The sequence below is a fragment of the Rutilus rutilus genome (genome assembly GCF_951802725.1).
Source record: "Rutilus rutilus genome assembly, chromosome: 16".
Classification (NCBI taxonomy): Eukaryota; Metazoa; Chordata; class Actinopteri; order Cypriniformes; family Leuciscidae; genus Rutilus; species Rutilus rutilus.
The window spans coordinates 9,164,748-9,180,821 of NC_140224.1; the positions used below are offsets into that span (position 1 = coordinate 9,164,748).

General features: G+C 38.9%; 1 protein-coding gene across 2 annotated transcripts; it reads right to left on the bottom strand.

The window, feature by feature from the left end:
- Window positions 1–1,896: 1,896 nt before the first annotated feature.
- On the bottom strand, window positions 1,897–13,901 carry rundc3ab (RUN domain containing 3Ab). Of its 2 annotated transcripts, XM_084434015.1 has the most exons (12): window positions 13,680–13,901; window positions 13,377–13,499; window positions 9,323–9,438; window positions 9,093–9,220; window positions 8,448–8,533; window positions 8,106–8,195; window positions 7,784–7,864; window positions 5,961–6,123; window positions 5,703–5,860; window positions 4,689–4,808; window positions 4,429–4,523; window positions 1,897–3,180 (listed from the first exon to the last, which is right to left on the bottom strand). In XM_084434015.1, the coding sequence occupies exons 1-12, from the start codon at window positions 13,685–13,687 to the stop codon at window positions 3,038–3,040; spliced, it is 1,311 nt and encodes a 436-aa protein (XP_084290141.1). In that variant the 5' UTR covers window positions 13,688–13,901; the 3' UTR covers window positions 1,897–3,037. The 2 variants fall into 2 exon arrangements, with proteins under 2 accessions (XP_084290141.1, XP_084290140.1); XM_084434014.1 differs by having other exon boundaries at window positions 9,093–9,438; window positions 13,680–13,794.
- Window positions 13,902–16,074: the final 2,173 nt, after the last annotated feature.

Consider the following 16,074-nt stretch of genomic DNA (forward strand, 5'->3'; position numbering starts at 1 on the left):
TCACCAAGCCCTGTGGGGTTACATCTGCGTTGGTGGGCATTGCAAAGCCTATGCTGGTGCAGGTAAGGTTGGTGCTTGTCTGCACACCATGGCAGTGTTACAGACATACCAGGCTGACCTTCTTAAAGACCTGGATGTAGGCGAGGGAATTGGCCCAGAGGCTGTGAAAGAACTCCGGTGGGCCACAGATTTGGCTCTGCACGCCACTAAGCAGATGACCCGCTTCCTCTGCCATTCGATGGCTGCCATGGCTGTCACTTAGAGGCACCTGTGGCTCAACCTATTGGGAAATAAAGAAAGGGATAACGCTTTTCATTTGGACACCTAAATTGCTCACTCTGGCCTCTTCTGTGATGTCGTTAATACCGTTGTTGAGAGGTTTCAGGAAGCAAAGAAGCAGTTGGCGACATTCTCTCATTTTATTCCCTGCCCCAGGGCTGTTTCCCAACCTCAGCCTGGACAGAGCTCAGGGTGTACATAGCAAAAAGATAGCGTTGCTGCTTTAGCTCCCCTTCAGAGAGTCGTGAGGTCGAGACAACGGTCTCAACCGCAGTCTTCCAGGGAGTGGGCAGATCTGAGGACTGTCATTTGTGCTCGGAAGGCTGCTGGCAAAAAGTCCTGATGTCAAGGGCAAGGCACACAGAGCTTCGAGGGCAGGTCCTCTCGAGGGGGATAAGTCCACACCACTCCATAGTGTGCCCAATTCCTTTCAATGTTTTCAGGAAATCGGTCTGCTAACCCCACCACCTCCGATGTTTTGAGGTGCAGTCAATAATACAGCCATCATCATGGCAGCTGCGTCCAACGTCTTTCCTTTGGGCCTTATGTACTGTATATGAGACCACTGGCAAAGACCAAGGGGTTTTCCCCAAGGGGCAAGCCATTTCGTTTAATCAGGGTTACACGCAGATGCTTACATACCCTTGTGTTGTGAAAGAGACCTTGGTTCTTGACCCAAGGTCCAGTGTTGAGGCCATCATGTCATCGCAAAACGTTAACGACAGATACCTCCCTCACATTCTGGGGTGCAGTCCTAGATGGCCGCTCAGCTAGAGGTCTTGGGCCATCTTTTATGGCACATAAATTGCCATAAATTGCCTGTATTTCTAGCTTTGAAATACTTCCTCCAAGATCTCAGTGGCTACTATGTTCTCATGTTCTGATCTTACCATGGTCAGATCAGACAACACATCGGTAGTTGCATACATAAATCACCAGGGCAGTCAACGTTCAAGCCCTCTTTCCAAATCCGTTTGCGCCAGATCCTGTTTTGGCCCCAAGGCAAGCTGATCTTGGTGAGAGCAGTCTACATCCCTGGTAACTGAATCAGGGAGCAGACATCCTGTTGTCCTGGAAGGTCTCTCTATGGCACCATTCGAGCCCCAGGAGTCAGCCTTTGAGAAATGTATGACCCTCAAGGTGTTTTTAATCTTAGTTATTGTAAAAAGAGTAGAAGATCCAACCTGTCAGTTGCCTCCTCCTGCCTGGCTTTTGCCCCTGATCAGAGACAGGTTATGTGGAAGCATTCCCTTAGAGTCAACATTCTTAGGCAGTGTCTCGTTCCCTACTCAGGCATGTTTTTCCTTTGTGAAATAATAATTAATGTATCACAGAGTTAAATTAACCAGTTTCTCTCATTGTTTCACTCAAGATTCTCTCTTATCTTAACATTAGTCTTTACACCCACAAACTAAATACACCACACCCAGAAACACTAAAAATGGCACTGAAGTTGGTTTTTCATGTTTGTTTGAGGAAACTAAACTCTAACGAGTTTTAAATGCATTTGAATTAATCATTTGTCAAGTTACAAAAACACTCATTCAGAGAGTGGCTGTCAAGTGGGACAGAAGAGAAAAACAATAAAACGGAGTGAACAACTATGACTCAATGGAAAACATTAGAACAAAAAAGGCAGTTTTATTGCGATTTTAAGTGACAAACAGCATAGTTTCCAATGGCTTTTTAAACAACGAAATGTGCAATGAATGAAAAAAAAAAAAAACTAATTTATTTAATTCTAATAGAAGGTGAACAGCCGTCTAACAACACACACACATTCTCAAACAAATACTTTCAATTACACTGACAATGGAGGAGGGAAATCTAGCTTATCAGTTTTTTGCCAATGCAATTCAAATTGATGCAGCTAATATACCAAAAATGACAGTGATCCACACATTACAGACTTGTTGTAATGATGCAACAACAGATGACAAAGATGTCAAACATACAGTACAATACAACAGTATGCAGATATATACTGGTCCAATTGTTCATGTCACTCACCGTCAGTCATTCAACAATAGTACACTGCCATCATGTGCCGGATGCTCAAACTTATTTCAAGAGGCAAGAAAAGAGGAATAAGGCAACTATTCCGGAATTGTCTTTCATTTTATTACCACTTTAACAGTAGACTGTAAAGTAAGACATACACATCATCTTGTTATCAGTTTTTGCATGTTATTTGGCAGACAAGTGATGTTTAGATGGCTGAAATGTGAGAATTAAACAAAATTGACGATAATGTCAAAATACTACTTTGTAACTATAATATGCTTTCTTTCGCACACCATTCATGGTTAATTTCTGACTGTAAGTGTCCATTTGATTTTGTTTGTAAGTGTTTTGTAAGTGTGTGTTCCCGTAGGAGATTTTAAAGGGCAACAAAATGTGGGAAAGCTGTGTTGGCCTCTCGTAGTGACAATTCAGGCAGGTCTCAAGTCAGTCAGTGCATAGTCCACAGTTTGCCTTCACTGGTTACCACAACAAGTCAGGAGAAAGACCTGAACAGCAAAGACATTCAGAGATACCCACATTTGAACATTTCTGACAAGAAAAATCTGTGAGAAAACATCTCACCATAACTACAGTGGTCTAGCTATATCTCTTCAAGGGGAAACAGGATGATACTTCTGTGAGAATTAGGGTAACATGGTTTACTCAGGTTGTATCCGAGCCATTATATCTTTGGATGTCTTAGCTGACAGTGCAGATTCTCTCTGCTTGTGACATTGGTCTCATTTGCTGATCCCTAGCTGGGAGTTAGAGCAGGACTGGGCTCTGCACTGATGTTCACCAGGCACTCTGTTGACCTCAGGCTTGGCAGGGACTTACAGCTGGGTAAAGACGACAGAGAACCACACAGACCTAACATAGAGGGAGTGTAGTCTTTTTCTGAAATGAAAATGGAGGAAATAGAGATTATTGTTGAACACCAATATTAGCATTTCCTGTAGGAAAATCCAAGACTGACAAGCTTATAGGGATAGTTCAACCAAAACTGAAATTGCTGTCATCATTTAATCTCCTTCATGTCATTCCAAACATGTATGATTTCCTTTCTTTTGGATGACACAAAAAAAGACCTTCAGACTGTCATGATTCCTATCTTGTGTTCCACTTGTTTTGCGTGTACTTTTGTCATTTCCTGTCTTGTGCTAAGTCTTGTAGTCCTATGTAGTTTTTCATGTTGATTAGTCTCCCCAGGTGTATCTTGTTTCCTCATTTCCTAGTTAAGCTTGTTTTCCCCTGTGTTATAGCCCTTGTGTTTCACTTGTTACTTTGTCAGTTGTTGTACATGTATGGTTGCTTCTAGTTCTGTCATTCTCGTGGTTTTGTTTCTTTATCCCTGGAGTTATTTATTATTTGTTCTGTGTTATTTCATTAAAACCCTGCAGATAGATCCTCGCCTTCGCCTGCTTTCTCCAGCACGTTACACAGACAAATGTTGGTAACTAAACCATTTTGGTTACAATCGAAAAAAAACAACACTGTGACATTTCTCAAAATATATTATTTTCTGTTCCACTGAAGAAGAAAGTCAAACAGGTTTAAAATGACATGAGGTAAATGGGAAAGGATTTTAATTTTTTTGAGTGAACTATCCCTTTTAAGTTGCAATTGCCTTTTTATCCCTATTGTGATGTATATCAGATTGAAAAGGCTAATTAAATGAGAAGAAAATTGGGGCGGGACTTATCCATCAGGAATTGAAGTTGGAGTTTGCTAATTGCTGTGATATCATTTGAGTGACCAATTGCTGGAAGGTGGGATTATTGTCCAACCCTTACCCGGGTGCACGAGTTATCATAAAAGAGTTGTTGGGAGGGGGAGAGGTTATTTTAATAAGCTCTATAGAGGACCACACCTCATGCTGATAGTCAAAAGTCTAGCAACCATACACCGCTCTACAGTAATTTGAAAGTGATTGCAGTACCAGTTTTGGCCACAATCTTACATACGGCTCCTTTAAGAATTGCAGTGTTGATATTGCAGTGTTGCCGAAATTCCTGATGGACAAAATCAAGGTTTTTTTTTTTTTTTTTTGAGAAGCCGTTTCACCCGTTTCAGGATGTACAATAGTAAAGATCCTATTGCAACTTCATGCCAACTTTAAGCTTACAGGTGGGTTTTAAGGTGTACCTGCTGTGCACCAGGCTTTTCCATTTTGTTTCCTTTCCGTCCTCTGAGAATCTGTGGTTATGCTGATATGTGGCTCCGGGCTGGGGAAACTACCCCTAAAGGCAACAACAGACCCACAGCATAAGTGTATCTGCCGTTAAATCTTTGTCAGCATTCTAGATATATTTTAAGCAACACAAACTCAATTCACAAAGCCAGTTGGTTAATGACTGGGATTTTGAGTAAGCTGCTACAACGTATGAAAGAGAGCCTCTAATCACCTGTGGTACAATTTCCTGTCCTCCTGGTTGTTGTATTTGTGGAGTGATGGCCACTGGTTAACAAGAGGGATTGACAAATCCTTAGAAAAAGGATGTGATTCACCTGGAATCAGACTTGTCCTGCAATACAGTTAAAGACAAAAACATATTATGGACTTAGTGAGTACACAATGTGATGTGTGTGTCACTGATTCTTGAGATACTGTATGTCCCACTGCATTCTTTTTTTCTTTTTTTTTTACCAGACATTCATTTTTAAAATAGCAACATTTCCACTTTGAAATGAATCAGAGATAGGCCTAATCACTAGAATGTTCTAAATGCAAAACGTGCCATTTCATTTTATTTACTCTTATTTTCTTACAATTATTATATTAAATCATCTCTCACTACACCTAAAATCACCTGTCCTCAGATCATAATTTAATACATCATATAGATAAACATATACAATAAACTTAATATTATGTGTCTTAAAAATAAATCTTTAAAATAAACATTTTATAAACATTTACAACTGATTTTAGTTGACATGATCAGTTATTTATATATTAAAAAACAATTGTAGTCATATTTCATGACACAATCATGATGTCAACACTGTCACGCAAATAGTAAAGATTTTTTTTTGGTATTGTTAGATAATTCCCCAAATTTTAAGTAGCTAGAAATACAAGAAAACAAAATGGCTACATATGTGATGTGCCAAAATATGATTATTTTCAAAATAATAAATGAAGCAGAAAATGTGACTGAAACCATTCTGTATCGTACATTCATTCATTCATCATTATGAATGCAAGATGTGTCAATGTTTATACATATTTTTTTCAACTGTACACGTTTATGTATCTGACAGTGTTGATTCATATTAAATTATTAATACAGAAAATTAAAGAAGCAGAATGTTTGACAAAAACAGGTGAATATCTCTGAACCAATTAATCCAAAATAATTCCATAAACATCCCATGTCTTAAAAATCAGAGGTGTGTGTACTCTATGTTGCTCTCACAGTTGTTCCTGCAGCTCCAGTATGATGTTCTCCAGTTCTCTCTTCTCTTTCTGACTCTGTAGTTGCAGTTCTTCTAGTCCAGCTGTTAGTTTCTTATTCTCCATCTCCACATTCTTCAGCTGAGATTCCCGCAGCCTCACCAGCTCCTCAAGGTACCCCTAAACACAAATAACACACACTTTAGCACATAAAACATTTATTTTAAGTGTTACTCACCCACTATAGGAAATCACGTATGTGTGTATGTGTGTGTTTAACCTTTTGTGCATTGACGATCTTGAATCTCTGCTCCATTTTGCGGCACTTGTTCCTCCAGCTTTCCTCATCGGTGACCAGAGGGATGTAAGGATGATCAACGCTGTCATCACTGTTACTGCTGTCCACGCTCTGACCGTCCTCATCGTCACTAAGATAATCATAACTGAACAAAATACAACATCTCATTGCCATGGCAACAGAGCTTTGGCACTAAAGTCCGTTCACACCAAGGATGATAACAATAAAGATATAGTTTTAAAATCATTCTAAATGTCCACAACACAACTATAACGCCACAGAGAAACAATTTCGTTGGAATCACTTTCACAATGATTTTTTTCCAGATGATGAACAATAAAAACATTGGCAGCCAACCAGAATGACCACATGAAACTGTACATTGTCATAATTACTGATAAACTGATTAATATATTAAGTCTAAATTTGGCTATAGTGAAATTGTCAACACCAACCAATAACTGTGGCTACCAGGCTGATTAACAGAAATTCAGAAATTAATTAAAAGCTAGTTTTTAATGAAAAGGTTAAAGAACCATGATTCATCATCAGTTTGAATCAGTTCGACAAATGACTCACTAAATCTGTCCAAACAGTCACTGAATTCACATCTGACTGAACTCTTTAGAAAATAGTTGTCATTTCCAAAATCAGCCTTATCAAAGAATTGTGCATTTTCTGTTTTCATAATATTTTGGGCAAATTTAAAGTTAATAATGTATAGAATTTCATTTTACTTCAATTTTTTTGGTTATTAATATCATTAATAGTTCATTGTGATCAGACGTAATATCGGTTGATCACTTTTTATAATGCAGTATTATTAACAACAGAAAATATTTCAGAATAAACGTTTAGCGGGAGTGAGCTACTTTCGGTTTCCAGTGAAGGAACCAGAGCATTGTGGGCAGTGGCTAAAAACTGCAAAGAATCGTAAACAGGAATAGAGCACCGTGATGGAAAATCTGAAAAACCTCCATGTTTGTATATTTCAAACTGGATGACATCTCCCAAACAGAGATGAAAAACTAAAAAAAAAACTATTTTGGAAGAAGAGGAAACTTCTGCCCGAAACAAAACGCTGTCGTTATGTTAATGTAATTTAAAGCAACAATAAAAAAGACTTTGCAATGTAGCACAGAGTCAACAAGTGCATTTATTCAGCAACCACAACCGCAAACAAAACAGTATGTTTGGATTTATTACAGTATTTTACTGAGAAAGGGTGTGTTCACATTTGTAATTCGGTATGCTTTGTTCATTTGGTCCGGACCAAAAAACAGAAACAAACATTTATCAGTCATGGTCCGCTTAGCGTTCAGATTGCAATTTTTATCACCAAACCTAAAGATACCGACCCTAAAGGCAAAGGGATATGTTCACAAACTGATTGGTCGGCTTTTATGACGTATTGCCTATTTTGAATCTTCCCGAACATCCAAAACAATGCTGTGTGCTGGGATAAATGCGCTCGTTGTGTATGAGTAGCATATATATGATGGTATTTTGACCAGCTGAGAACATGACAAGTGTGAACACACCCTTAGTCACAGTAAATACCACAAGAGTCCTCATTAAAGAACACATATGCAATGAGCAAAGCTTGTGGAGGCTTGTTAGCAGTGCAAAGACCAGCAGGCCAATATCGCTGACGATTATGCTTAATTTATTGAGAGAAGCAGAAATCGTGATCACGATTAAAATATGATTGTGCAGCCGGGTGATATTAATAAAATCGAAACATCTCTCCCACACCATTCCCTGCATGAAACTGAGTTGTACTGTAGAATATAAAAGTTCTTCACCTTTGTGTGAATTTCAGATAAGGAGTGTAGTCAATAACAGCCTCAGACTTCCCATCCAGAGCCTCCCCTTTCAAACAGAAACTGACAACAAACACAGATCAACAAAGATTACATAACATTGACTTCACTGCACAACATTCTAGCACAGTTACAGAACCAGCATTAAAGTATTGTACGCTTTACATTGGTGTGGTTGCTGCCTATGTAAAGCTTTCCAAATCAGTTCCTTATAGTATGAGGTTCTATTTCAGTTGGAATGAATGATTTTTTGTGTGTTTTGTTTTCCTCAGTTTATTACCCCTTCCAATATCCATCCTCTTACCTGAAGTCAATCGCTCCAAGTCCAATGAGCATTCCAGTCAGAACAGTTGCTTCTTCTCGCAACATTATGGCACCTTCATCGTAGAACCTCCTGCAGACAAACACACACATGCAATACATAAACACACACATCACATTATAGATGCACCATTTTCTTCATTCAGTAGTTTAATGTTCTTAATGGCTGTCTAAATTGTTATGTTAAAACTGGATATATGTATCAGTTGGCAAGGCAAGACACCCAGGCAAGACAACCACACCCAAGTTGTCTTGCCTGGGTGTGGACAATAAATGGATCATATTGGTGGTATGATTAATATTGAGTTTTCTCTTTAAGTCTGACCTTGTGGTGCGACTATCTCGCAAAGCTGTGGCGATGTATTCAGACAGACGTTTCTCCATTAGTGCAACCCGTAGCCATGCTCTGCCCTAGAGGCACGGATGAATCACAAATCACTGCAAGCTTCATCATACAAACCATATCAAACATGCATACGCTGCAGAAACATTAACACCTTTAAAATAAGTTGAGTCTATTAAGTGCTTATGAGTATAAAACATATCAAGCCAAATCATTTTTTCCCCTGTACTCTTGTGTAGGAGTATTCATAACAGTTTTCCAAAGTTTTATTAACACTCTTGTCATTCCAAACCTGTATGACTTTCCTTCTTCTGTGGAACATAAAAATGGTATTTTGAAGAATATTGGTAACCAGTTGGTAACCAGTTTCGGTTACACTTGACTTTCATTGTGTGGACAAAGAAAATTGAGACATTTCTCAAAATGTCTTCTTTTATGTTCCACAAAAGAAAGAAGGTAATACAGATTTGGAATGACGCGAGGAGGAATAAAGGATGACACGATTTTCATTTTTGGGTAAACTATCACTTTAAAGTAAGATCCTAGGTATTTCTATCTTACCATTACTGTGGCACAAAAAAGTACCAGGTATTTACTTATCCTACTATAACTATTTTGCATGCCCACCTTTGCTCGTGAGGAGTTGATGTTCTCCATGTTCTCAATGCTGCTTATGCAGTTATTGGGAACTTTACTGCAGGCCAGACGGATGAAGTCCCAGAAACTGCGCTGACCATCAAACCAACTGCCAGAGCCTGCAATAGACATGCTTCCATTCACATCACTTAAATATATCCTTAATGTTCTTATTAGGTTAAAAAGTAAGTGTGCTAGTGATTTCGTATGCACTGTCTTGCCTTTGAAGCGGTGGCTGAGGATGTGTTCCAGAATTGCAGCAAAGTTAATGAACTCCTCAGATGAGTCATCAATGGGCTCTGCTGTGTACTTCTCTAACAGTGTCTTTACAGAAAACCTGCCATACAAACACAAACAACACAATGTACTCCAATATGTAAAAAATATTGCATCTATAAGAGACAAAAAAAAATCCTAGAGACCTGAGTTGTGTGCCAAATGATACATTATACACTATGCACTATAAACGATGAACTATGTACTAGTATGTACCATCTAGTATTTTATAAGGTTATTTTGTCATCCAACATCATTGGAAAATTGGGACACTTGAGTGCATGATTCCACACTTTATGTTTTTTTGGATAATTAAGTGCATCATCTGACTATTTGAAGTGCAATTTTCTTTTTGTTCACACTAGTATGTATACAACAAAATGGCATAGAATAGCACTCAAATTGGGAATGATTTCTCTGCTTTCCATTGTGTTTCAATACCTACACCCCTGTGTTTTTTCCTCTACTGTGTTTTTTGCTTTCCTGGTTGATTTTATTTGCATCCAGATATCTTTCTAATCTCATTTCTTTCTAATTTCATTGATTTTAAATGTGTGTTGTCTGTATTGTGGACCAATTAGGCTACTTAATGTCTCAAGTGTACTGCCGAATGTAATGACAAACATTTATGGTATACATGAATGTCTTTTCTATTGAAGCTTGTATATAATGATTTAAATCTGTGTAATTACACATTCGTAATGATAAAGTTGCTTTTTGTAGCCGTTCCCGAAATGTCTGCCTGTTCTGTGTCGACCAAGTGAGTTGTTCCTGAGATCTATCTGTCCTGTATCGGCCAAGGAGGCCATCTCTGAGAAATTTGTGTGTACAGCCTGCACTGCCCAGTCCTTCAGCCCTGTCCTCACTGTCTCACTCCAGCAGTCCTTTGTCTCCTCCTACTCTGCCTGATCTAAGCATCATGGATCCGGCTTGGACTGCTTGTTCTCCAGCTCAGCCCTGGATTGTAGACCCATTTGCTCCGCCTAGAACCTACGTGCCCGTCACTCCACCTCGGTCAGTCGACAAGTCGACTCGGCTCCACATGGGACTGTTGTCCCTATGGCTCCACCGGGATTCCTCATCCTTCCGGCTGTTCCTTGGTCATTCCGCGCTTGGCCTTTGCCACAGATTTCCAGGCCTTCAGCTACGCTTTGTCCCTTCACCCCTTGGGCTCTGTGGGGATCCGCCTTCCCTTTTGCTCCACCTCAGTTCTCGGGCGCACCGGCGCTACCTCAGTCATCCAGCACCCTGGCTTCGCCTCGTCCGATCCTCCCCGCAGCTAAGACCTTCAGTTCAGACTCTTCTGCTTTTCGGCTTTGCCTGGGTCTCCATCACCATCGACCTCGTCTCAGTCGTTCGCCCCCTGGTTCCGTCTGCATAGTCTCCACCATGGCTCCTCCCTCCCTCGACTCTGCCGTGGGCTTTAGTCCTGGGATTACGGCTGGGGATTCCACCCAAGCTCCTCTTCCCATTAACTCCTCCCTGGTTTCTGCCTCCATCGTCTCCTCCCTGGACTCTCCTGCTGGTTACTCTTACCTGGCTCTTATGTTTGTCCCTTGTGCCTGCCCTGCACCCACCTCCTAAGCCCCCTCCCTCCCTCCCTCCCTCCTCTGTAGAACTTTTTGTATTTGCTTGTTTACTATAAGGTGCGAGGCTGCACCTCCTCGAAGGGGGTGAGATGTTAAGGGTAATCTGCTATGTTTCTGTTTGGGGTGGGTTTTACACATGTTTAGTTCAGTTTCCTTTTTTGCGTTTGTTGCATTTGTTTCATTGATATGATTATGTTTGGTACCTGGCATCTGCAAGTTCAGGATTTATTTTTATAGACGTTTAAGATTTGAAGTACACTAGAAGTGCACACTAAATGTAATTATGTGCACTTCTTTTTCAAAAGAGATAATTAAAAAAGGTGTCACAAGGCAATCTATTGGTAAAGGATTACCACAATCTTTATCAAAGAATGTCTTTATATTTGTCCACACTAATACATTCCGTATTTAAATAAAAATAAAAATAAAAATTTCAGATATAAAGATAAGATACAAACCCTTATAAATCTTTAATACACTAAAGTCTATGCGCATTAAAAACCTGTTGCGAGAAGCAATGGTGAGGTAATAGCCAATGATGATATGATGAGTAAGTGTGTTCCATTGTTTGGATCAATGCACTAAATGAATCTTTCTGATAAATGACTAACAATTTTCTACTCAATTACTTACTGTACTTCCTCCACAGATAGGCATAGGTCATGAATATAACCGCTGAATCTGATTCCGTAACTTTAGTGAGAAGATATACTGTAACATTTTACATTACTTTTCATCTAATTTTAAGATTATAAAGTGTTACATGGAAGTAATGAGTTATTCCTGTCAATGCCAAAAACAGCAGTGACGTCACCATCAATTGTTCTGATCACAACAATGCCTCTTTCAGTACAGCCCTCCACAGCAGTACAAAAGGCAGAGTGTGGCCTGACAGCCAGAGACTGGAAGGAAAAACCTTGGTCCCACTTTTTATTAGGTGTCTTAACTATGTATTAACGTCAAAAAAGTAATTGTTAGGTACACTGTACATATAGTGTTCATGTTGTAATTGCTACAATAAGTACATGTACGTACATTCGGAACAGGACTGTAAAGTAAAGTGCTACTGAAAAATGTTGTTCTTAATGTTAAGAACATTTAAATCACAATAATAATTGTTATGTACAATGTACTTATTCTGTTCATGTATTGCAAAACTCTTTTGCTAAGGTGGGATACGGGTACGGTAAGGGACAGGTTTGGTGGTATGGTTAGGTTTAAATGTGGGTTAAGGGGGAAAATATCCATAATTATAACTTTATAAACTGTATTATAAGATGTTATTCCAGTAACATCTGACGTGTGTTCACAAGAGAGTTAGTTCTGGCGTATGAAATAGGATGTAGGAGTAGGAGTAGCGTAAGCTTAGGTGAGAGTAGATGCCTTGCGGTTCTTCAAACAAATTGGGCTGGGCAAAAAAACTCAAGCTCCTCTGACATTTCTCTTTAAAAATTCTAATTTTATACTTCTATTCAGTGACCGGTGTTTTGTTTTGCTCTATCTTCTGCAATTCCGCGTTCGTCAACAAGACATGCGTCGGGTCAGAGGTCACTCTTTGGTCAGAACTCTACTCGCTCTACTCGTGATTCTAGTTCATAAAGTTATAAATATGGATATTTTTCTTAGAAAAACGCATCGCTTCGCTTCAGAAGGCCTTTATTAACTTCCTGGAACTGTATGGATTTCTTTTATGATGGATGGATGCGGCTTTTTTGGGCTTCAAATCTCAATTAGGCTACTTTTCACTCCCATTAAAGCTTGGAAGAGCCAGAATATCTTTTAATATAACTATGATTGTGTTTGGCTGAAAGAAGAAATTCACCTAGGATGACTTGAGGGATTATGGGATAATTTTCATTTTTGGGTGAACTAATAACCCTTTAAGTGGGCCCAAAACGTTCAATTCTTCAATTCGCTAAATCTGTACAGCACAGCAGATTCCCAGCAGCTCTGATGCCCTTGAGGGAGGAAGGTTGTCGTCATAGCGACGACATCATCCGGGGAACAGACATAAATCACATCGCGTGCAATGACCGGTTTCAAAAAATAATGTTCGTGTCCACATACATTTGATAATATAACCTGCCCTTAGAATTAAATATATTCAGACAGACTCGTAAAACCATGTCTACAGAACTTAACTAAAGATCTACAGACTAAAGTCTGTCAGACCTCAACGTATCTCCAATCTACAGATTTCTTTGGGTTGATGGTGAAACGTTCACCTTTGTTATCAGCAAGCCTCTCTATAAACCCGTTTCACATTTAGTAAATGAATTAAGGTAATAAATTCAGCAGAAAAATGGCATTTGTTCGGATCGCATCCCTGTTTATGACTCCGCGTAAGGCCATAAACATTGCAACATACAGGCTACTGTACATTCGTGACTTCTGAAGGTTTGTCACTCACCTACAGACCGTGATCAGGTTTTTTCTTTCCACGGCGATGCTTCTGGAGAAGCCTTTCTTGGACTGTGCACCCATAGCCATCGCGGACTGCATGAAACTCTGCTCCATCCCACTGGACCCCTCCCTTACGCCACAAACACACACACAACCGCATTCAGGGATGAGGCATATGCAGGCGAAGACAGTCGATATGAAAACGCCATTCTCCACTATTATAAAGTGCTGCTGAACAGAGGCTTTCTCCTTGAGCGCTGTTAAAGAGAGACACTGATGGCGACCGTCTGCACCCCTCCTCTATACTGACCTCATCATGATCTCAGCATCCACCGGATCAGCAAAATCATTTTAAAGGATGTTTCACATTTCTTTCAAATCCCGGAAGAAGCTCTTCATATTAAACAACAATGAGGCTAAATTCTTAAGATTAATTAAGTGGAAAGGTTATTTTAAGAGGGTCGTTTAGTGCCGAAGGGATGCGCATGAAGGACGCACAGACCTCTCCACAGCTGCTGAGACGCAGTGAACTAATGCGACCGCTAGAGGGCTTCAGACATTGCGGGTCGGAAATCGGAATAAAGCATATTGCCATGCTGTTTTAAAAATCCATTTCCGCCACATAAGAAACAATAAATAAATCATGCTTTACTAAATTAATAATCATGACATTTAAAAAAAAAAAAAAAAAACTATATTATGATATTCTTAGTCATAATTATGAGATAAAAAAATCTAAATAATGAGATAAAAAGTAAAAAGCTTAATGGTGGTTATGCTGATGGTTATGTTAAAAGCTTAAAGGGCTATGAAATCAAAATGTACGTTTTTTGGCTTTTAGTATAAATATGTTAGCCTTAGGGTTATCTAACTCAGTGTGCTCCATAACAATGACAAAATTCGTATTTAGAAGATATATAAGCATTTAAAACTTACAGTCTTTCCCAAAACGATTTTGATGACATCACTCTGCACTTTAGCTTCTCATCAGATTTTCTGTCCAATCAAATGTTCTAAAGCGTCCCGCCCCCTACATTATAGACAATGAAGCTACGGCTAAAATCGGTCACTTGTTTGTTCACACAATTATTATTTTCTATGGTGAATGGCATATGCACTGTATAGGGTATAGGGAACGATTCAGAGAGTGTAAATATGCTTTCCAGTGGGGTGAATGAAGTCTGGTTTCACGCTAAACAGAATGCTATATTTTAAAGCAATATGAAGGAGATTAGGAGGAGAAATTGTTAGACAGACAGCATTAGAAACACTAAAACAGCACTGACGAGTAGAGCATAAATTACACGCTTTTCAAACTATATCCTCAGCATGATTATGTTCACTGTTTTGCTTTAGTGACTGTTTCATTATTAAATCTAAAATAATCTATTAGACTGTGACTCTCAAATGTGGCTTTGCCGAGCTCAACGGCTCTGGCTGAGCTGTGATAAACGAAACACTATTGGCCTTTTTTTTTTTTTTTTTTTTTTTTTAAGCGAGGAACTGCTCGATATGTCTCACCCTGTCTTCCTGTTTCAGTGGAAATTACGTCAACACATTGAATAAAACTGCATTTCAAGGCACTTCAGTGGGCCTAATGGAAGCAATGTGGTTATGTTCAAGTCATGTGACCGTGTAGTTTGTTGTATTTAGGCTTCAAAATGTATAAAAGTTGTTAATTTGTCAAGATTATCATGACATTTTTTGTTTAAGAATTATACATTTTTGTTGGTCACACAGAGCGTATTTTCTGCAATAATCCGAAAGCCAATTTAAAAATCCTATTGTTTTTTTGTTTGTTTGTCAAGGGTTCAAAGGGCAATTGTAACAAAAGTACATCATCACTACAGCGCTCTATTTTGGACTAGGCTACTGATCTGCATTCAGGTACGAAACATACAGAAGAAACCTAAACAAAGCAAAATAATAATATTGTGAATGTTAAACCCAAATAACTACATCTGAGTTCAAAATGATGAAAAATATGAATCTCTATAATTTATTACAACTAAATGTTTTCGTTACATACATCAAGATGTGATTAACTTTACACCATTCACAGACTTGCTTTCCATAGAGATTAGATATATTTATATTATCTATATTCAGTTTGTTTCCACCATATTGCATATGCAATGTCACAACTTATGTAACATCTAGAATTCAGAGTGTCCGACTTGTAAAAATGATTTTGATTGGTCATTCATGTGCTCGGAACACTTATGATCTTTCCGACATAAATTAGGTTCTTTTTGTTTTATGGTTGCAGGAGGTTTTTACTTTATATAGTTGCTAGAGTGTTGTGGGTGGTTGTTGGCTTACTACCTCAAACCTATGGTGATTTATTTTTAGTGTCTGGTTACAATTTCATGCCCACGTTTACAAAAAAAAAAAAAAAATGATGAGATGCAGTTACCAATATATCCACCAGAGGTCCTCTTGTCAGCATCTTACGAATTGCTAAGACACATTATCTGTTTGTTGTTGTTGCACTGTGAATTGTAAATATGAAAATGTGTCAGTAATTGTTCACTGAATGTGCATTGCAGATTCATAATGCCAAAAGAATAACAGACAATACAGTTGACAAATGCTTGCACATTTGTATGTGAGGTAGGCCGAGACTGTCTATGTCCTGGTCTAGGTTTGGACCTGAAGCTCAGCTGTGAAATTCCTGACTGCAATGAGAGGGCGTCTAGGGCAGG

Coding starts and splice junctions, on each gene's coding strand:
- rundc3ab (XM_084434014.1), bottom strand. Junction 5,861..5,960: donor AGATCGTCAATGCACAAAAG/GTTAAACACACA, acceptor ATTTGTGTTTAG/GGGTACCTTGAGGAGCTGGT. Junction 4,809..5,702: donor CTGGAGCTGCAGGAACAACT/GTGAGAGCAACA, acceptor ACTGTATTGCAG/GACAAGTCTGATTCCAGGTG.